The sequence below is a fragment of the Molothrus ater genome, chromosome 11 (genome assembly GCF_012460135.2).
Source record: "Molothrus ater isolate BHLD 08-10-18 breed brown headed cowbird chromosome 11, BPBGC_Mater_1.1, whole genome shotgun sequence".
NCBI classification, from domain to species: domain Eukaryota; kingdom Metazoa; phylum Chordata; class Aves; order Passeriformes; family Icteridae; genus Molothrus; species Molothrus ater.
Genome location: NC_050488.2, coordinates 7863818 through 7886824, shown reverse-complemented (window position 1 = coordinate 7886824; position 23007 = coordinate 7863818). Strand labels below are relative to the sequence as shown.

The 23007-nt window shown below is 37.4% G+C and overlaps 1 protein-coding gene across 5 annotated transcripts in view; it reads right to left on the bottom strand.

Annotated features, from left to right (window-relative positions):
• CACNA2D3 (calcium voltage-gated channel auxiliary subunit alpha2delta 3) overlaps positions 1-23007 on the bottom strand; it is a 388669-nt gene that overhangs the window by 170297 nt on the left and 195365 nt on the right. For all 5 annotated transcript variants that reach the window (XR_004981053.2, XM_036390972.2, XM_036390973.2 and 2 more), the window contains exon 11: positions 22219-22332. Coding sequence is in view for 4 of the 5 variants with exons in the window: in XM_036390972.2 (XP_036246865.1) it covers positions 22219-22332 (114 nt within the window). In the remaining variant the exon portion in view is untranslated. The remainder of the gene's footprint in view (positions 1-22218; positions 22333-23007) is intronic.

Sequence of the window (23007 nt, the reverse complement as noted above, 5' to 3'; positions counted from 1 at the left end):
CCCAGGATTCCAGCAGGTCAGTGAGGAACACTCACTGCTTTCTGCTGCAGCACAGGGAAGTGAGTTTTCCAGGAAAAAGGAATAGGGTTAAGTCAACACTGTGTCACAGCATTAACTCGTGTTCTTTTGGCTTTTGATTCTTAAACAGAAGCAGAGGTATCTAAACCATTTTAAAAAGTTGAGAAAACCTTTAAGCAGTGAGGTGCAGCTGTTGATACCTTATACTATACTACAGTGATATCACACAGCATGGAGTGAAACTTTGAATATTCAACAAAAAACACCAAAAAAATTCTATTACTCATTTCCTTTTAAGACCTTCCCTGCACATTGGGAACACACCTTATGCCACAGCGTATGACACAGTTGGGGATTGCCACGATACACAGGCTATCCCCATACAATTTCAGACAGCTTCAGCCCACACACAGTAACACCTCACCTCTTCTGAAGGCTTCAGGAGTCTGCCCATACAGAATAACATCACTTCAGAAGGCTGCAGGCATCTGCCCCTCTTGTTCTTCAGCCCAGCCTTTTATCCCCTCCTGTTGATGCCCTGCACCTGTGTGCCCTCTGCTCCCTTTGGTGGTTGCTCAGTGCCCCTGGGCACTCCATGGCTCATTGCTGTCAGTGCTGCTCACCTGCTGCTCACAGCTGTGCCCACTGGGATGAGGCTGGGCCAGCCCCACTCCCAAGTACCCTAAACCGTGCTCATACAACTTTTAAGTCTGTGCTCTGTATTCCAAAGCCTGCCAAGCACAGTGGAAATCAGTTCAAAATGTAAGATAAGACTAAACACAAAGAACCAGCAGCCTGTCATCTCATTTCCAGACTGGACTTGCACTGCACAGCAGTGCTCAAAGCCAAGTTTAAGATTCTCACACTGCACAGTGGCTCTCCAGCCTGCTGACATCTCTGAGTGTTACTTCTTCTGTATGCACCCTTGGGTCCAAAACTTGAGGGAAATAGAAAGGGTTCAAGGACTTCCCAGTTTAGGCCTTTCTTCATAAACCTTACAGATGGAAGATAAAAGATAATGCTCTTATGTGGAAAGATCTAATATAAGAAGGATGCTATGCTATATTAATGTGCTATTTCACAGCTGACACTGGTTCTCCTTTATTTTGTTTTATGACTGCAGTTAGTTCCAGTGCTGAAAGTCTGTCTCTTACAAAGGATGTAATCCAAAAGAAATTAGAGCCACATCCATTTATAACAAAAGCAGACTAAGGTACAAAACTTCTTGTGTATAAAGCTTTCTCTAAACTTGTATAAGATGAGAAGGTACCACTTAAAAGAAGTATCAACAGAATGCCTCAAGAGCCTTGCTTTCTACAAAGTGCAGTGACTTCACAAGTGCTCACCTGAGCTAACAGGTGAAGGAGATGGCAAATCTCCACCTTCAGTTAATATGAAGTCACCCAGTCATGTTTCCAGCTTATTCTGGTGTGGGAAGACAAATGGCAGAACCTGCACATGTGTTCTTGCAGATAATTTTACGTTTTTGAGAGGACCTGCCTGACTGCATCCCTGAGTGTTTTCACCTGGGGGACAGGGAAGCATCACCCTCTTACAGGCCACACAAAGGAAAGGCTAGAGGAGTTCATATACTAACATGATCTTCTCATGGACATACTGCCTTATTTATTGCTCAGCTTAATTTTTCCCTTCAGCATGCATCCCTCTTGATGATCATGAAGGCGTATGAATGAAAAGTAAACAAAACTCATTGGAAAAAAAAAAAGTCTGGAACAAAAGTGCTGGGTCTGAAAAAACATGCAAGAATACAGATGTAAAAAAACCCACTGAAAGTAATCCTGTATAGGTGATGAGCAATTTCACTTCTATTAATTAAAAGAATGATTTAATTAAATAATGGTTAGATGCAGACATAGTCATCTCCTTCAGTCTTTTTTTTTAAAAGCTTTATAAGTGTTAACAACAGAAAATCAAATCAAATACGAATATTAACATCTTAATGTGCATGCAAAGTAATTTATTAATAGATTAAAAATTTTTAAAGCTGTTCTAATTAGATGCAGCAGCAAGGCCTCTGATATGCAAGCAGTGCCTTTGCCTTAGTGTATTAACTTCCATTAATGCTATTTTAATTCTTGCTTTGAACCAGAGATTATGAGCATCAGTTCTGCAGAAAGTTTGCTTTCAGGAATATGCAAATGGTAATCACCAAGGAAGCTTTTCCAGCAGAATACCACAGTACAAGACATGCACCCTCTTCCTTTTTATTCCAGGCATCTGTACAATTGTTCTACTGGTCAGGGAATTTATCCAAAAAACCTTCACCTCTCTGGGGCCATATTAAAAAATGGGAAATAAAGAACTTGGATGCTTCAGAAACTTGCTAAAGTAGGGTGGTAGGATGAAAAACTAAACAGTAGAGTACCCCACCTGTTCCAGCTAGCAAGCAGAACACCTAAACCATCCACAGAGAGATGGGACCTGGCACTAAGGAATTAAAAGCCTCCCATCTGTAAGATCTTGGTCAGTTGTGGATAACTCCTAATACCAAGGGATTTATTTAATGTTTTGTGGCTTTGGAGAGTTTTTCAGCATTTTTCAAAAATTTCTTTTGGGATAAAAGGATTTTTAAAAGTCGTAAGGCATCTCTTTGACTTGAAAAAATGTATAAAAGAAATGTTTAAAAAATCATGCAGTAAAAAGAGAAAAAATATCCCCAATAATAGAAATCCTACTTCAGAGAAATGATAGTAGCAGAATTATATACTAATACTTGATGATTTAGAAGTATTTCACAGCCCAAACTCAATTTACAAATTTACTGGAACATTTCTGCATTTCAAGGATGCCCAGTCTACACATATCTCAGGGACTCTGTGTGTTTTCATCAGGGAGCACATATTAGGAGATAGTGAGGAAATGTCATATTTTTTCTATCCTAGAAGAAGTAGAAGCAAACAAATTTAGCTTTTTTGCAAGCAAATAAAAATTATTGAACTGTAAGCAGAGCAAGTAATTTAGTTATCATGGGATTTAAGCAGGGAAAGGGAGAAATATTTTTAGGTTGCCAATATTTCAAATTAGTCATAATCTGATCTTAGCTTAATTGCAATTACTGCTTTTCCTAATACTAATTTTCCTGCCAGCTGGAAATTAAAATTGATTGAAGCTACTGTGGTTTTTCAGATGTCTTAAGTACACCATCACGTGAAGAACATCACAAATATATATTTAAAAGAGCTCTGAACGCAGAAATTTCTCCATATCCGGTGTGATTAACCAAATGCCCCCAAACCATGTTCAGAATGTGTGTTATAAGGGAAGGAAGACTGACTTCCTGATCTCCTGAAGATGAGGGGAATGGTTTTCCTGCCAGCAGGCACTTTAAATAGGATATACAACAGCACAGTGCTGTTGTGAAAACCTTTGCAGACATTTCCAAACATTCTTACAGAGAGAGTTTTGTTAGACATCCACTTTCTAACTTGGAATAAATACCCCTAATAAAAACCCACTTAAACCAGTGCATATTTAAAACAACTAAAATATTAAGACTAACATTTCATAACAGAGATTAGTATGGTATAAACCTCTTTCCAAAGGTCTCATTGTACAAATCCTACTAATTTAAATGGAAATACTATCTTTGAACTGAACATACTGTACAACCAGGATGCACGCCAGTGAGCATGTAAATTTAGTGCAGCATTTACTACTAATGTTCAGCATGGTTTGAGGCATGGCAACAAACAGATACAGCCCAGGAAATTGAGGTTTGAGTGTCTCATTAGCCCAGCATCTGAGAGCTCCACACTTGCACACTCACAGCTGTTCTTGAATGCACCTGAGTGTTCCTAGGGATACATCTCCTGTATCTCTTGTGAGGAATAAAGGGCACTTTACCTGCTCCACACTATACTTGGTTTAGAATCAGAGAATTGCAATTGAAAACAGGACAGAAACTGGTCACAACAGCAAATAATCCAAATTCAGTGAGTCTCTGTCCCACTCTGACTTGAATGTATTCCTGCAAACATTTGCAGCTTTGGATGATTTTACTCAACCATTTCTTAGTTACCTCACTAGGCAATTCTCAAAGAGTCCTTTGAATATAGCTGAAAATATATCTCCTGGTAACAAAAAACTAAGCATTCTATCTTTACTTTCAGATCTTACAGCATAAACCATCTTAATGCAACAACCACACATAACATTTTCTTAAGTGAAACATGAACATTATTAAATTTAGCAGCAGACAATTTTTCTTTTCAAAACCATAGACTGCCATGAATAACAACATACTAAAGCTAAGGGTCATCCATAATAACACCTTAGACTCCCAAAGTATTCTGAATTATTTGTACATTTTTGTGTGGTATCACATAATAATGCCTCCATAGCCTTAGATGGGTTTAAGCTGCTAATGGAATGGTAGCTAAAGAGACCTTTATTTTATCTGAGAGTCACAAGCATGAGGCAAAACCCTCTAAACATAAAAAAGTGTAGAGTAAAAACTGTAAAATCTCCAGAGGTCAAATTTATTCCTGCTACTTCACACCTGAGAAAGCAGAATATGTTCATCTCAGATGCAAGACCAGTGATTCTAGGAGACAGAACAGCTGAGCCAGATCTGTGCTGACTATAAACTGTGTGATACAGAAAAGGATGAAAAGGAGAAGTGCTTTGATTTGAAAGACTTTTTGGGACAGTAAAATTTAAGAGCTGTACTTAAGAATATGGTCTTTCTCTAAGGCACCAGCCCATAATTTTTTAAAAGAAATGCATTTCTCACTCAGAATTGGAGTCAACAAATGGCAGTACTTTGGTGAAAGCCAGAAAAGACATAAACCAAAGGAGCTGATGCAACATTGATTTTATGAACTTTCTTTGAGCCTTCCTTTCTACTTCAAAACTGAAAGAACTGAAAAAACCAATAACTGAGTTTACAGAGAAACTTCATAACCATCACAGCTGATGAAAGAAGCAGCACCAATTCCATACATTTCCCACAGGCCAGCACAGTAGCACTCAGTGGATAAAAACACCTGGATGTAAGAAAGAGCAGACTAAAGTGATGCTGTACTACAAAAAGTAGCTTGGATACCAGCAATCAAAACTGTTGTTATGACACAACAACTGCAGAAGTATTTTTCCTTCCCTCCATTTCACAGGTGTTGGCAAGGTATTGAAATTTTATAGTGAGTCCCATCACAAGACAGACAAAATAAAAGCCACAGATAAATATCTGTCAAGACTGCAGTTGAAAGGTATAATCTTTTAACTTGTCAGTCTTCATGTATGGAAAGAAAAGGAAAAACAGAAAGGATGGAACAGGAAAAGCATACAAATATCCTAGGATTTGTACATTTGATTCTTGTTCTAAAAGTGTAAGAAAGTTGCCTGAAGCTTTTCAATGCTTGTTTCAATTGGGAAAATTTGTATGCTGCTACCAAAAAAAGGAACTTCAGCACTTAATTTTCCTCTGTCCTGCAAAAGAAATACTTTGCTTTGGAATAAATTTAAACAAATATGAATACGGCTATTGTTCGAGGTCTTTGGGGAGAAGAAAAACAAACAACAAACCAACAGAAAAAAAAAGAAAAAAGACTAATGGCCTGAACTAGAAAAGACTCCCCAAACAGACACAGTATGAGCAGAGATGGGGAGAAATATCAGTGTGCAGTTGTGCCAGGTAGAAACAAGATTCCAACAGGAAGCAGCAGGAAGAGTCCCAGGCATTGGGGAGTTCAGGGGTGTAGAAGAGGATGGAAGGGCAATAACTGAGCCCAGGGCAGAGGTGAGGAAGGCAAAGCAAAGTTTGCAACCAAAGGTGGGAAGGAGTGGGATCTCCAGCACCGCTGAGGCTGCCCTTTACTCCATCTGTAACACCAAGTGTGGCACCTCCAGTGTTTTCTTGGAACACCAGCTGCTCTTTCACAAAAGAGATTTCTGACTTCACCCTCTGCACCAGGAGTCTTACCAGGTGTAAGGAGGATCACAGCCCTTGCTGTTGTACATTCATTCACATCTACCTTTAATCTCGACTGAAAAAAAAAATCTTTTAAATGTTTGGGTTTCTTCTGCACAGGAATTTGGCATTTCCTGTCTGAACTGTAAATCTAAACCTAACCTCCTCATTGTTAGATGCTATTGTCCTCCACCTGGCATCTACTCTTCTTCCTTCAACTCAATTATTAATATTCTTTAAAATAGAAGTGAGTCCCTACTGACCTGTGTTCATTAAAAAACACCTGGTACTTCCCACAAGCCTGTGACTGTGTCTGTATTCTTGACAGGTTTGTACTCAGGCAATTGCATTCTCACAGAGCAACATAACCCCTGTAAATTATCAACTGGGAAAAATAACTTTTGGTCTTTCCAAATAAAAAATCCTTGTTGTGTCATGTTGCTAACACAGAATGGGTACCTGCATTCCTGAGGATGATGAGACACCCCTAAACATGCAGCCTGTAAGTGCACCTGTATTTGACAGCACAAATGTGTACTGTGGGTGAAGGGAGAACTGCCACATGCAAATTAAAATCAAATTATTTGCTGATCTATGCCTATAGAAACAACAGCATTTCAGAACTCAGAAAGATCCAAGGCAGAGCAATGACTGTATGCACCTACAGACACTTGAATTATTCCGTGTGCAAACCCAGAACATCAGGAGCACTGAGCCATGCAGGGATCTGGGTGACACCTCCTCAGTGGCACCTGGTGGCTCTGTTTGGGATGTCAGCAAGCCACAGGGACACACCACGTGTGCAGGACTAACATACTGCTGAAAAGGAAGGAGGGAGGCATGAAATAGAAGGGGGGAAATAAAAAGTGAACAAATCAAAGCAACCCCAAACTCCCATCTGACAGAAAATTCTATTTTCAGTCCTGTTGTTTGATGCAGTGTAAAAAGCACAAACTAAACCAAGAGAAAGTATTTTATCTTACCAAAGGAAGAAATCAGACCAAACCATCTTATCAAGCAGGAAAATATCCAAATGAGAGGAATATGCTGGGGGATACTGTTTAATGTTGAGCTGTGGAAAACCAAAGTGGGGAAGATGCTCTGTGAAGGGCCCTGGAAAAAGCCAGCAAGGATTCTTGGTGTACATCCAAGTTCTGTGCGGCAAGGCCTTTATTAACAAATGAATAGTACAGCAATAATGTCAGACCCAACAACTGAGGGTTTTAGAACAGGTCGAAAATCACCTGCTCACATTCTGCCAAAGGCCTCACAGAGGCTGAGTGCACCCACCAGATGACATATTCTGCATTTCTTCCATATGTTCCTGAAGCAGAGTGATCCTGGTATATCTGTCCATTTACAACTAGCACGCAGCATATTTTGCCAGGTTTTCCTCTTTCGAGGCAGTACATTTTCAGAAATTTAAAAAATAATATTACCAAGAGAGACTTTAATGATAACACCCCTTCAGAGAGTGATCCTGGTATATCTGTTTACAATTAGCACGCAGCATATTTTGCCAGTTCTTCCTCTTTCAAATCAGTGCATTTTCAGAAACTTAAAAACAATATTACCGAGAGAGATTTCAATAATAACACCACTCCAGTGGCTGATTGAGCTGCTGAAATCAATTCCTGTGCAATACCCAAGCAACCCCTCTCCAAACAAGCTGCAGGAATCAGTGAAGGCAGCTTTTGATGCAAGAGCACACAGACTTGGTAGAAGGGCGGGTTGAGTCTTGGCAGCACGGCTAACCAATGTAATTATAATGATAAAAGCTCACAAATGGCTTCATCCTGCACTGTCACTCACGGCACAACCTGCTATCCCTCACTCCTGCTGCACACAATGACCTTTGTCATGCTTGAGAAAACAGCTTCCCACTGTGATTTGACTCTTACTGAGTGGCCAGATGGGGCAGTTTTGCTTCATTATTTGTGTCTGTGAAGTGGAAATGCCAACAGAAAGATTCATTACTGTCAAGATCATCTCTGCAAAGCTCCCTTGATTTATTAGGGCATAAACTGCTGTACTGGCTGTAATGAGACATAAATGTTCTGTAAAGCCTATGAACTCAAGAAGGAAATACACTGCCATCAAGAGGCTCGGGGCCTAATTTATTAACAGCTTCTGTCATACAAGCAGCACTGACTGTGGCAGTTAGGGGAAAAAATGTAAGAGATTTGCCAATGACATGTTTACATAAAAGAATCTCTTCTTTTTTTTCCTGAGATTTGTTCAGTGCTGACAGGTGAAATGCAGTGGAATTGATAAATATGATAAAATATCAGCATCTCTCAGATTCTATTTAATGCTGAGATTATGATCCAGACTTATAAATCATAGGATAAGGAAGCTTAAGACTCAACTTATCTTGAAAGGAGACAATTCCTTGTCCAACTTCTGGGTGTTCTAGATTTTTTTTAAGCCCTACATTTCGTAAGGCGGTCCAGATTCTCTTATATTTTTATTTGTATCATAGGATCTTGCCTACTTTCGTAATTAGCACAGTACAACAACACTCCTAAAATATTGCAACTGTTTATGACAACAAACAAGTGTCAAAGAAACACTAGAACTGCTTGTTTGTGTCTGCCATGAAGTGCAGGCATTATTTGAACAGAACACATCAGCTACTTAATCCACACTGAGAGCATGTACAGAGCACTTCAGCAATACAGGAATAATTTAATATTCCATTGACAAAGGGCTTCTAACGTGGGATCAGGAGTTGGAGAGGCTCTCACAGTCCAACCCTGAGGATTCTGTGTTTCTATCAGTTACAGATTCATCAGATAGTTAAAGCAATGGAGCAAACAACAGCCAAACCAAAAAAAAAAAAAAAGTAACAACAACAAAAAACCCCAAAATAACACAAACCAAAATAACAAAAACATGGCACAACTTAAAACTGGGTCCAAATCTGCCTGCGCCCATGGTAAAGACTCTTCTGCACATTCATGAAGAATGTAAAACGTTATGTTTACACTCAGCCAACACATTACAGACTAAATGAAAACATCCAGCTATAAAATTACACTGTTGTACAAAAGTTCCTTCTAAAATCTTACTGATTTTTCATGCATCTCTTCCAAAACTTAGAGACAAACACGCACAGTGTGGACTAATTCTCAAAAGTCTCTTTTCAGAATCCTGTTTCAGAAAACTTTTGCAAGAACCTATGCCACAAAAGAAACTTCTCTAGCGGGAAATATATCACAATCTCAGCAGTCCTACCCAGACAATTAAACCCACATAGAACTTTTTTACTATCGAATTAGCAAAATTAATGGAGAAAAATAGAAGTATAAAGATATCTGCTTATCTGCATGATAATCTTGCCCATGCTTCTAATTTCATAGTCAGGCCCACTCAGGGGCTTTGTACTGGCACAGCTCCTGTGACCAGCTCTGGATCATGTAGGTGCTGTTCACACTTGATTAGGCATTAATGTGGGAGTGAACACCAGGCTCTTTTGCCACTCAACAACCCATTAATAAGTCACTTTGGAGAAAAGAGGAAAATACACCTCTTTTGTTGACCCACCATCTTTTGGAAAGGCTAGATCTGTAAATTAGTAGAAAAAATAAAGTATATTAATATTTGTGTGTATATAAAAGAAGATATAGTTCATTCCAGGTATTTGTAAAATACCCGTGTGGCTTCCTTTGCTCCAATATTCCCTTATGGCTATTAAATGTTCCAACATTTAAAAAGAAGCACAATAAACCATACCTAAACCAGGTGTTTACTCATCTATTTCTCACTAAATGATGGACAGTTTTCTAATTAATTATGAAGTTTTGAAAATGCATGCAATATGGCAACATTGCAATGCTTAGAGCTGAGCTCAAGTTCAACTATTTTCCCCCTCCTCAGCAAAAGCAGCTGTGGTTATTTATACAACATGAGCACTTCTGTGCTGAATTCCTCTCCTTTTCCTGAGAGTCCCTGGGGGCTACATTGTGCACAGATCCATCCCTGCTAACCAGTTATCCTTAAACATAATTCTTACTAGTTATGCAAGTGAGTCTCTGGAAGAGCACATCAGAAAGTGGCTCAGGTGCAGAGTGGCACAATTCTTGTCAGAGTTCCCTCAGTGAATTCAGGAGTTTGATGGAGGGATTCAGGAAAGGAATTAAGGAATTTTAATGTCCTTAAAGGTTCAATATTTGTCAGCCTAGAAGTATGTTCTGACTGGTTGCCAGTGATTAATGACTGTCATCTGCTTGCCTGGGAGAAGAGACCATTTTGAGCAACTTTTGTGAAGGCTGTGAAGGGGCAGGGGGATGAAAAGACATTCCATACATCCCTGCTGCTATGTGACCAAAAATGGCCTGACCTCAGTCTAGCCATGTCTAATCTCTTGGGGAAGGTATGTGAGGATTTTATAATGAACCAAACTATGATTTCGAAAATTTTATTTATTATTACCTATTGCTACTGCAAGCAGAGCACAAAGACTTCGTTTTGATATTCACCTTTTCATACAACTGGTTATTGTATATAACACTGTTAAAACCATAGGGAAGCACCCACCAATTATATGATGGTCCAATGGCTTATTCATTATTGCTTGCTGCACACAAATTCAGAGCCAAGTGCATTTTTCTGACTGAAATGGCACCAACATGACGCACCACAAAGGCATCCTCAGATGTCTGGCTCATCCCTAGTTTCCATATGTGGCCTTTTAAGGAGAATTTAGGTCAGCCAAAATAAAACAGTTTGTTTCAAAATGGGGTGCCATATGTCAAAATGTACTTAGCCAGTAAAATTTTTAGCCAAAAATTCAGTATTATCAGATATGGTGCTAAAAACTCTGTACTCACAGTTTTCTCATGCTGCTTGTGTACACACTCGAATATTTTCTAAAAATTTGCGTTTGGTTGCTTAAATGTATCGAAATATTTTTTACAAGTTATTGCCATAGTTATTAGAATTATGCTGATATTTTTTGTTTAAATCATTTGTAAGCTAAATTTCGATTATGGACTGAGTTCTGTCATGCTTTTCAAAAAAAAACCAAAACAGTTCCATTTGCTTTATAAATACTGTGGGAACTGCTTATCATGGAATCAGGGATAAGTCAGAGACATAGCCCCAGAATAGACCATAACTCCCATTTTGACAGAATTGTACTGAATAACACACGAGACAGTGCTAGAAACTACCTCCAGCAAAGAAAATGAAAACTCATTTCGCAAGGCAGCTAACAGGATCTTTTGTCCTGGCAAATATTGCCCCCTCTGTGAGAGACAAAGAGAAAACTACTATTGATCTCTACTTGGAGGCATTTTCTAAAGAAGCTCTTGCAGGAGAGCTGAACACGCAGTATTGATGTATGGATCCAGCCTCGGGCAGTGTGTGCCAGACCCACCAGGACAGCACAGCCCAGAGCAAGAGCGGCTGGTACAGCAAGGCACACCCAGCTCAGGTACTGAGTGTCCCAAAAATGGGCCCAGCAGTGACAGAAACACTGCACTGAAAACACTCTGCATGCCTCTGAGGAGCAGAACCCAGCCAAGCTGTGAGGAGACAGTTTGATATCCCTGTGATTCCCTGCCTGAATCACAGGTGTCACCCTGCCGACCCCACAGCACAGGAACAGAGGCAGTGGGACAAGGAGGAGAAAAGAACTTGGGTCTCAGTAAAAGCCCAGAATGATTTCTGTTTGTGTCTTTCCAGTACAACACAAACCATTCTACGCTAGAAAACAATGGGAATCTCAGACTATTCCCTAGACAGATTCTGTGGTTCCCACTCAGAACTGCCTGCAGTACAACTGCAAAAAGGTTTCACTGGTGGTCTCTCACCAACTGGGGACTGATGAGGGACTGTTTTCCAATTTCAAGTGACAAGAAATGGATGGACAGAAAGATGGTCTAACCAGAGTCACTTCTGCACACAGGATGAAATTCATTTTCCATGAATTTTTGTGCCTAGAAAACTTGGTAGCATGAATATTTTATGAAAACTCACCCCCTAATGTGATGCAAACTTAGCCAAAGCAAATGTTTACAGTTTTCACCCATCCCTACCACAGATGTTTCAGTATTTGGACAAAACTCTCATTTTATGAAAAATTTAGCCATTTCTTTTTCACAAGATGAGCAAACTCAATAACTGTATACTCAGTTAATTGCACTCTTGGAGATTAAGTTAATAGAATAGACAAAATGCCTAGGATCTTTTTTTTATTTTGCTTTTTTAGCAATAGTTAAAGATTTAGACTGAAATATGATTCACTGAAAGGCCAGTATTGTTCTATCTTTTGCTTTTTTATTCTTAGGAAACCTTCTTCATGGTTGTACTACTATCTTGTATTATTAAAACAGCTAAAAAGCACAGAAACAGACAATATCCAATACAACCTTAGACATTATTAAAATCCCAAAGAATTCTCCTCCCTCAGAGGCTGATATACTGAATCATTTGATTTAAGACTCTTAGAAAAATTACTTTTTTTAACACACCATCATATTTTATTCTTGCCAAGAGGATTGCCCAGCTTGCCTAGAATATTTGTCTGTTGTCTCCATTCATACAGACTTCCAATTTTCCTTTATGCATCATGACAACAGAGAGTAGTCATCTTCCTGAGGGTGTTTGTGGCATTTTTCCTCACACAGGGATAACTTGTTTCTGCTTATTTTTAAAATAGGTGATGTGAGCTTAAAATTATACCAGAAGTTGCTGAATATTTCCAGATCCTATGAAAGCGTGAGAGCTAAGGATCTTGACTGTACAATTTGAGAAGGAAACAATTTTCCAGGAAAAAAAAAACCCTTAAGTGGCTTCTGTCTTGAATTGTCCAGGCTCTGTAGGTGTTCTGTTTTATGAACCTCCATGTAACACATATTTCAAAATGCTTTATAAATATTTATAGCTACTCCTATTTTCATAACAACATGCTGAACAGCAGTCATTGGCATTTACACTTTACTACTACAATGGATTTTAGAGCCTTCTTCAATAACAAATCCTGGATGACTCAAAATCTTTCATGTTTTCTCAAGATATGTCTAATGATGTAAGATGGCAAAATAAAGACTTCTGTCTTCTAACAATGAACTAAACTCAGCTTCAGTGTTAAGATCCAGCAAAAAGCTCTGAAGAACTTGTAAGGGGAAACCTCTGTGACTGAACTGCAATCTTAAGAGAAGTCAGTGTACAAATGGTATCCCACAGAAAGAGAACATATTTATTCAGATGTGCAAATCCCATTCTGTCAGTTCTGCACAGAAACAATTATGGTAAGGCTAGTAGAGAGGATTATGGGATGATGGAATTTAGAACCTCGTAGAAAAGAATAGGTTTTTATCAGTTTTGCAGCAGATGTCTGCACATGGGACAGAACACAAAAGTTAAGTCTTCAGAGGCTGCCATGTTTTGCAGAAGTCTCAGAATGCAGTTAATGCTGTTATGCCAGTTTAGAAAAAGTAGGTATAAATACAGTGAGATAAACAAACTGTGCTCTTTAAATGGGTATTCTGTAAAATGCCTAACCACTAACAAAGTTAAAGATTCAACCACTCAGAAAGAATCAGCAGACCCACAACAGAGTTCTAAAGATGGGATTGTTTGGATAACTTGTTTAGTTCTTAATTCAGTAAAGCGCTTTAATGTATGCCTGAATCCATTGCTTTGGTTAGCAGGGATGTAATAACTCACATATGTAAGCATTTCACTGAAATGAATACTAAACTGGACATATATGAGCCCCTGCATGGAATGAATCTCTCCTACTGCCTTGATATATGTGCATGCATTGAGGGATTGTTCCACGGCCAGACACCACGAAGGATAACAGAGGTACTCTGGGAAAATGGTATATATGAATAATAATTTCATATAAACAACGTCTGTTGTACTTCCAAACCAGCAGAATTTGGCCTCTCAGAGTAAAATGAGCAAGAAATACCATTTGCTGTATGTAATGGGATGCCAGCAAGAGAATACTATACCAAACATTTAACTTCCTCTCTTTGTAACATTCCCTTTCCAAACATCTCCTGAGATTTGATATTTAAACATGCAATTTACCAACCTTCTCGACTTAATCTAAATATCCAACAGAAGTTAAAGTTTCCCTGTGTAATGAAACAACACACTATGGCTTATTTTAATACAGTGAGAGTTACAGAAAATAGGAGTGTATGAAGATTTCATTAAGGGAAAAATGATACTGGAGTGAATTAAGAATGGATCATACAAACAAGGTAGAAATATAATTCAGAAGTCAGAGGAAATGTCTGAAAACAGTTATTTTTTGGTGTGGTCCTTAGTTTTCCAGGGTACTGACCAGCTGCTGACAGGCTGTTGGAATTGCTGTACCTCAGCAGAGGAAGGAATCTGACCTGTTGGTCAGGAGAAGATGCAATAACCCATTTTCCTGTTCAAGTCTCATGACTGCCCTGTTCTTCTACTCGTACTCCTGCATCAAACTGGGGCCATTCCTCTTAGTCATGAAAAAATCTTTAATCCTATTAAAGTGCTTGTCCACTACACAATACTGGTTTTGATTCAAGCTTAATCTTACATTAAAAGAAAATAGGGTTATAACAGGACATCATAAGCACAGCTTTTTAAAACTTACTTCAAAAAATACATGTGAATTTTTCACTCTTCCCTGTCTGTAAAGTCAGTGAAAAAATTTCACTTTGTAACTTCCTCTCTAGAGATCAGAAAACACCTATTGAGCAAGTTTGCAGATCTATTATATCCTAATTTCAGGCTATTCGTGGAGGAACCAGAGATGAGTGAATAGAACTCTAGTTTTATCTCTTGCACCAACTTTGTTTTCACCATGACTCTTGGCTGTAATGTAAGATCTAATATAAAGTCACATTATTTCAACTCCTTCTAAAAGCAACTCTAAACAGGAAATTTAGGAAGACATTCAATCCAACACGACCTTGACTTTTTTTTTTTTACTATCTATACTTATTTTTAAAATTATATTAATCCCAAATAATTGTTTGGAGTACTGTATTATCCCTTTATTGTCCAGTGCAACCAAATGGGTTTTATATATGCAGCTATGGTCACCTTTTTGGTGGTGGGTCACTCACAACCAACAATAAACATTCTTGATATTTTTACAGAGACTGTTGATACTCATCTAAAATAGAACAGCTCTGACAAACTTCAACATCTCTTTTCTGTCTGTAATGTTTAAGAAGATGCATACATTATAAAGAGAATTAAAAACAGTCTATAAACTGAATCCTGGCTTTTAAGGATAACTGCAGCATTTCTCAGTTTAAACCACACAAACTAAAATACAGCTTTTATTATGCTGTTAAAGAACTTCAAGAAATAAATGATCTCACCATTTCCTTAAGCAGATGACACAATTCTTCACAAAAAACATTACCTCAGGAATAGACATAGTCCACAGAACAAAATGGGCATATTTTTGCAATTACTATGCCTACTTTAACTGTCTTGCTTCTTGCATGATTATTTTGAAAAATTAATACCTTACAGCACATAAACTATCAGGAGAAGGTTTGGTTGTTTGGGGTTTGTTTAGTAAACAGAATCCATAATATATCAGCTTCTTATTAGGATATTTACTTCTGTTTTGGTCTCTCTTGTTAATAATGGCCATCAGCCAAACATTTTAGCCACAAGGAGTTTTATGCCAGAGGCAAATAGTGATTACTGGTAGTCATCTAGGCACGTTTCATGGACACCTATTTTATCTCAAATTTTGGATCTCTCTATGTCTACATACTACATAAAAGTTATCTTCTTTTTTTACAAGGAAAAGGAATAATTTTTGTATTACTGACACTCATGAGTTCCCAAAGAGTACTTTGGATAATCTATTTCAAGTTGTGGATTATTCTCCATTTAGACTGTCCCTTATTTATAAGGTGTTCTGTATGACTCATGGCTAATTCACTCTTGTATCTATTTCTGATTATATTACAAATATTAGCACAGTAAGGGCACTTTGAATATGCATTTTCAATGGGTATAAATTATCATTCCATCTAAAAGTCTTCAAACATTCAGAAGGCATTAACTCCTCCATGATTCTAGCCAACAAGTGACTGTATACAAGAAGCAGTAATCCTTCCTCTGGCAATCCATATATGCCCTGAGGATAATATTTAATTACCTTTATCTTCACAAAAAACTTCTCTCCATTTGTTTCAATTTAAGCACTGCAGGGGAAGTCTCTTCGTGGCAAATTAAATTGACAAGTGACTGAAAAAGAGGTCTTAACTACTCTGAGTGTCACATAAAAGAACACAAGTAAAAACACTAGTGACAAATTTGTAGAAATCATTATGGTAGTTTTGACCAAAAAAAAAAAAAAATTCACTGAAAGAGGACCTACCCACCTATTTTTCTCTCTATGAGGAGAAGTAATAAGGCAAAATGAAACCTTTTTTAAACTTTTTTTTCTCAAAATGAAATCACACTTGAGGCAGGAATCTAGCTGTGATGAGTTGTTTCTTTTTATCCTGAAATCAAAAACTTCTGTTTGATCTCCTACCCCATCTTTTATCATACTACAGGAGTGCCTAAAAAGGTAAGTAATTAATATAAGTTACATCATAGCTTGAAAGGCCTATAAAGTGTCTGGACCTTCTTTTGTTCTTGAGATAACCAGTAATAAAGCACCAGGTTTGTGTAGCAGTAATGGCATCTGCCTCCAAAGTACGTCAGCCTTTTCAGAAAGAAACTCAGTTTAATAACATCCAGACAGGACTGCACATGAGACATTCAATTTGCTGTACAAATGCTCCATGTTGCCAACTTTGCCTCATTCCTAAGCTGCAGACTTGGTTAAGGCTCTTCAGAAAGGTTTGCAACCTGTGCATGGCAGACATGAAGAGAAAGATGGTTTGCCACCACTGCAGTGCCACAATGCAGCCACCCATTACCTTGTAGCCTGTTCTCACAGCACCCATTAATTTCTTTAGTTTTCATGCCATGTTTTCATCTTCCTTTGCTAAAAGAGGTTAAGAAAAGCTTCCTCTCCTGTCCTGTGGCAGAAATTAAATGTTTGAGGATTTTTACATATACCCAATGCTCAGACATTTATTTTGTATATGCAGCCATTGAAGCCAATAGATTACGGATCACTGAATAAACTCACTAAATAAGTTTCTAGTTTAAAAAAAAAGGGAAGAACAATTAAATGTAAATTTTTATTTCATAGGTCTCTAATATAAATAAGTGGATTGATATTAAGAGCTTTAGTGACCAAGTGACCAGTTCTCATCAGGGATTACCAAGTATTTTCTTAAATATTTAAGAAAGCCATATATTATTAAATGTACCATAAATAGTGATCCTGTAAAGGTATGCATGAAAGTCCCACATAATTAGGGCACTATTAACTGATTATTACTGCCTGCAAATTTAGTATTGTATTATGAAACCAAATCTAAATCCAGCAAATTTCAAGGTGTTGCTCTCTGGATTCAATTACAGTTTTAAGTACTGTATATAGATCCAGAGACCTGCCAGACTGTGAAATTTTTTCCTATAAAGCAGATGTAAGAGTAGGTATAAACACTTAAAAGTCATGGAACTATTTATGTTGTAATTTCAACGGTTCCATTCAGACATGGGCAGCACTGGCTGTTAGGTCTTTCTGCACCATAATCATTTAGCACTTGGAATAAAGACATTATTGCACTTATGCTTTATATTCACCCTACTTGAAGTCTTAGCACTGATAGAAACCATCTTAAATCTCTGCCTTGTTGTAATGGTTCAAATGCATAAAGAAAATATTTCTGTGCCATACAAAATTAATTCTACCCAGAGCCTCAGAATAATAGGAGACAGACAGATGAAGTTCTATTCCCTGTTCCTTGCCCAGAAAAAGAAAGGCTGCAGAATAACTAACTAGGTAACTGGATACAGAGTATTTTTATCCCAGATTTTCTATCTGGATTTGATTCTAGAAAATGAGGAGACTTTAGGTGGGATTTTGGTTTGCATTTGACTTGACTTAGTAAGGAATTAGTGCTTCTGGTTTTGCATCTATTTAGCATTGCATATAACTGTTCCACATAATTATGAAAGCAAATGCTTTTCAGACTCAAAGACACACCCAAAGGGGAGGATAAAGTTCAAATGATTCAATGATTCTTTTGCTTTATTTTCCAGGTTTTAAATATAGTACAATGCCATGAAGCAAAGACCTCTCAGGCCCAGGGAGCAGAACATCTCTTTCTGGTTGCCATCAGTCATGAGAGGTCCCAAAGCTGATATCTTCCTTGGCCACCTGAGTGCTGCATTGACCCAAAAAGAATACTAAAAGTCTGTACCCAAACTGAAATACTGATTTCCCCTTGATCTCAATGAGACTTTAGACTCTGCTCTCAACCATGTTTATGGAAGAAATGCTTTTGGGCTTCTCCAAAACAAGGAGTAGATGGGTATTCTAGGAGTACAGAACTTGACAGCCACATAAAAACAATGGGAAATGGAGGAGAGAAAAAGATCCTCAAATATTCACGCACTGGGTCATTTTAGCCAGTGGAGAAGAAACATCATGAGACTTCATGGAGTTGTCAGTGAGTTAATAGGGTTTAAAATTGTTCCCTTACACATTCATACAAATGCTGTGCAAATTCATGGAAGAGAATTTACTGCATTATTTTCCTTTGCAACATCACAAGATTCTGAGAACAGTCTTGCTATACTTAAAATGACAAAATGTGTTAAATAATATTAAGTAGATGCTTTCTGTTCCAAGTTTACTAATTTTCAATTAGTGATTAAAATGGCTTTCAGCTGAGAACCTGACAAAGCTTGAAGCTCTGTTAATATCTCTAATCTCATCATAATTCCATTTTTTGATGTGCTAAGGCATTTCAGCAACATTTACAAGATTAATCTTCATGTAATTTTCTGTTAGTTATTGCTGGAATTTTCCACTAGAAAGGAAGTAGGACAGTTTTACTTAAGAAAAGATCATTAGTGGTACTATCTTCTGGGAGCAGACCTGAAGCACTATCCTTACATGTAGTCACATTTATCTGTCTGCCTGCCACCCCTACCCATGGCCTTTCATCCTTTTGAATTAGAACAAGGGACCTAGAGAAATACTTAAGTGCAGTACTTGTTTTGGTTTCTGATAATGCATTTGGATCTCATAGTAGGAGCAATAACATAGAATAAAAGCATTATTCTGGTATAACTGACATCAAAAAGATATTTTGAGACTTAAAAGCCTTTCTCCTGAAACAGGGCATCTTAAAAAAATAAAATTATTGCAACTATATAATAGTTCTCATTGTAAGCAAACACTTTCTTGGTACTATTCTTTTAAATACCTATTTCTGCTACATGATGAAAAGCTGGGCTTTTATATGAGATTTGTAGATTTATTTACTCTTGTGGATTAATTATTCCCATTTTGGTACTTCACGTGGCAGAGTTGCCTTGAATGAATCACAGAAATTGGAAAGTACTGAATGTAAGTTTCATGAATGAGAAAAATTATGTATATAGCACAAACTCATTTCTAATGCGTGAGAATCAGCTCCTTAAGATTGCACCTATGGCCTCATAAAAAGAAGGAAATAGATGTTAACAACTAGTCATATAAATAAAATATAGTGGGTTATAAAAATAGCATCTACTAGATTTACATTTAAAGTAGCAGAAGATACTAAGTAAACATGGGGAAATATTTTTGGGGTTTTTTTCCCTTCTGCTGAGGAGGACAGAGACTCATAAAAAACCCAGTAAAATAAAAGCATTCCTTCTTTCAGGGAAACAGTCCAGAAGATGATTTTTAGTCTTTTGATGGTCATAATTTCCTAGTTCACACAAAAAATCAGGCTGATTTCCATCAAAAAACTCAATTGCTTAATTTAAGCTACCTTGAGGATTTAACTGGAGCCATTTTATTCCCTTTCCTAATAACTGCAGCACAATTTTATTTTAATGCATTATCAGAAGGAAGATGATTTTTAATCAGTTGTTAGGCAGAATATATCTCCAATAATATGTAATTAAGTGCTGTTTTCCCTGTTTACATGGTGTATATATATATATGTATATTTTAAGCTATCTTTTGCAAAGATATAAATGGTTTGGAAAAAGGAGGAAAACATGAATTGGTGTTTTTGTCTTACAAGTTGTATTCACTCTCCATTTTTAGAGATTCTCACTGACAAACTTTTCAAGTCTTCACAGTTGTATAAAGATTTCTTTCCTTTCTACAAGAGAAAAAAATGCTTATGCTGCAACTAATTATAAACTATTTGCTGTTATCTAACATTAGAGCAGCTATAACTGAAATTGGTACTTTGCTAACCAGGTAATTGAGGCAAACAAAAACTTCAGAATTTACCTCAATTTGAGCTATTGCCTTTTCCACCACTGCCCACCCCAGTATCACAATGCAGGAAAAACATAAATGATAAGAAAGATGGCAGGGCAATACATAGATAATAGGGAAAATTATGTACATTAAAAAAAAACCAACCTATCAAGCAGTTCAAAGGTGAGATTTATAAATATATAAACCAGCTTTGGAGAGGATAAAGAAGGTGTAATGCAAAGGCAGTGAATTTCAAGTGCATGGCATGCATAATTTCTAGGCACACTGACACTGCAAATATGTAGGATATTGCATTTTCAATAGCCTTCCTTTCTAGAATAACAAATCCAACAAAGACATTCAAAGCTCTAATGCATTAAAGCCTACATATGGAAATCTTTTACATTTTTCATACTGAAACATTTCAGGCTGAAAAGAGGAAAAAAGATTAGATTTTTTTTTTTTCCATACATGTTTCTTAAAACACAATTTGCAAGGCTGTGTTAATACATTAAATATTTTTAGAAGAGTTGAGTAGAATATTGAGTTGAATATTGACTAAAAGCTGCTCCCCAGACACCATGTCCTTGCTGAACAAGGCAGGACTCTTGATGCTGGGCCTTTGCAGAAGAATTCCCAGTGGAAACCTCTCCTGCTGCTTTTTGCAACAGCTGTGCTGAGCAGGGTTATCTGAGATGGAGCTGTGGATTAGCACATGAAAGATACACAACACATGTTTTTGTGAAAATACTTAGCTGACTCTTTCAGAGAATTCTTTCCTTGCTGATTTCCTATGATAAGAGCTTCCCCAGAGTCTCTTCTTCTTAGGAGAGGAACCAACTCCAAAGAATAAGAAAATGGCAGCACCAGAGGCACATCCTTCTGAGAGACTCTGAGAATCTCCTTTAACATCAGTTTTTTGCTAGATAAACTAAAATGTTCTCATGGAATATCTGAGGGCTTAACAATTTAAATTAGATGGCATCCCATTGAGTAAGAGAGGCAGGACTGGCCACAAAACCTTTAGCTTTTAGGCCTTCTTTCCAGTGGAATGATTTTATATTTGCATAAAACAGAGCTAGAGAAGTCACTAGAGAAAATAAACAGAATTTTATAAAAGAGAAACATGACTAAAAGCTGGAAATTAAAACAACTACTTTTTTTTCCACCGAATACAGAACACCATGCAGCACAGTCACATTAATCAGTTACTTGCTCAAACTGCACTTGAAACCATGTGGTTGTTGCTTCCACAGGCATATAACATGGCAAAGAACAACAAAAACTTCCTAAAATAGTTCCAAAACTTGCTTCAGCTGAAGAGAAAACGTAGAAGAAGATTATTTCACATAGAGAAACAGGGCCCACTAGAGCTTCCTCATCTGGTAAATTCAAGGCATTTCTGCTCTATTGTGAAATTTCCACTTGCTATATGATAAGGTAATTTAACTCTGGGCAAATTTCTTTATACAGATCAATAGAGCCAGATACATTTTTAATAAAATCTTACCAACTCTCAGCTCTATCCCTCCCTCTGCCAAATGAAGAAATTAAAAATACTGAGTACTACATCTGCTCTTTCTCCTGTCACTTGCTGTCCATAGTACATACCCATCTTTAGGTTGAAAAAGCATTGAATTATTAATGTGTATTTTGGTAGAAAAAAGAAAATTTTTTTTCATACTTAATGATGTGTCTCAGGGGAAGGATTATATAATGCTCAAAAATGTAACCTGGAGGGAAATAGTGCCTTTATATCTTATTAACCTAAGACCATTACCACAATAAAAGGCCATCTCTATCCTCAGGCAATATCATATAAGCATCATTTTTTTTTAATTAGCGATCCAAAATAATTTATAGATAATTAGAAAGATTGTTGCTGACTCTTCAATAGATACACACTTTAGATTGGATATGAAGCTTTGGGTTTCCCATTCAGTAAAGGTGATAACACACTTACTTTTCTGTCTGGCCAGTTGTATTTTGCAAATATGGTATCATATGTGTCCACAGCTCCATCAGTGATCAGCATTATGGCTTGGCTGCAAATGCTTCCTTGTCCTGTGTGATTGAACTGCAAAAGGAAACAACCATTAGGAGCAGCACATTCCTGTTACATGAAAACAGACAGGATCACACATGGATTTTGTCACATCTCTAGCATCCTTAGAAGAAGTCAAAAATATCCAGGCTGAAAACATTTTTTCATAGATTTTATGTTCTTGGCGAACTGAAAAATAAGAAACATGCATAAATGTAGCACTACACAAAATTAAAATTGTATTCTCCTGGTTTAGATAGGTGATGAGTATTGATGCATCCATAGGGTTTGCTTTGATTTCAATATCATTTTAAAAGAACATGTTACACAGAAAGTAATGAATGGTGATTTTTCTGAGAAGTACAGGGGATACACAGCTCCTGAGAGACATCTGACTATTCATATGGCATTCATTCATATTCACTCAGGATTCCATTCCATATGCTATTTTCCTTTAAATATTTATCTGGGAGAACCCAGTTCATATTTATATACCCTGAGATTCTCCTATTACCCCAAATGAATACATGTAAGTAATTCAGGCTGCTGAAGTGCAGTACTTGAGCACAGGTGCTCAGACAGCAATCAGCAATCCTCTGGCATAAGCAAAGGCAGCTTCATCCTTACACAAATGGGATTTTCTCCTGTCAAACACATTGTCATAATATGAGCTTTGATCTCTTCATTCTGGAGTTGGTACTCTGACTC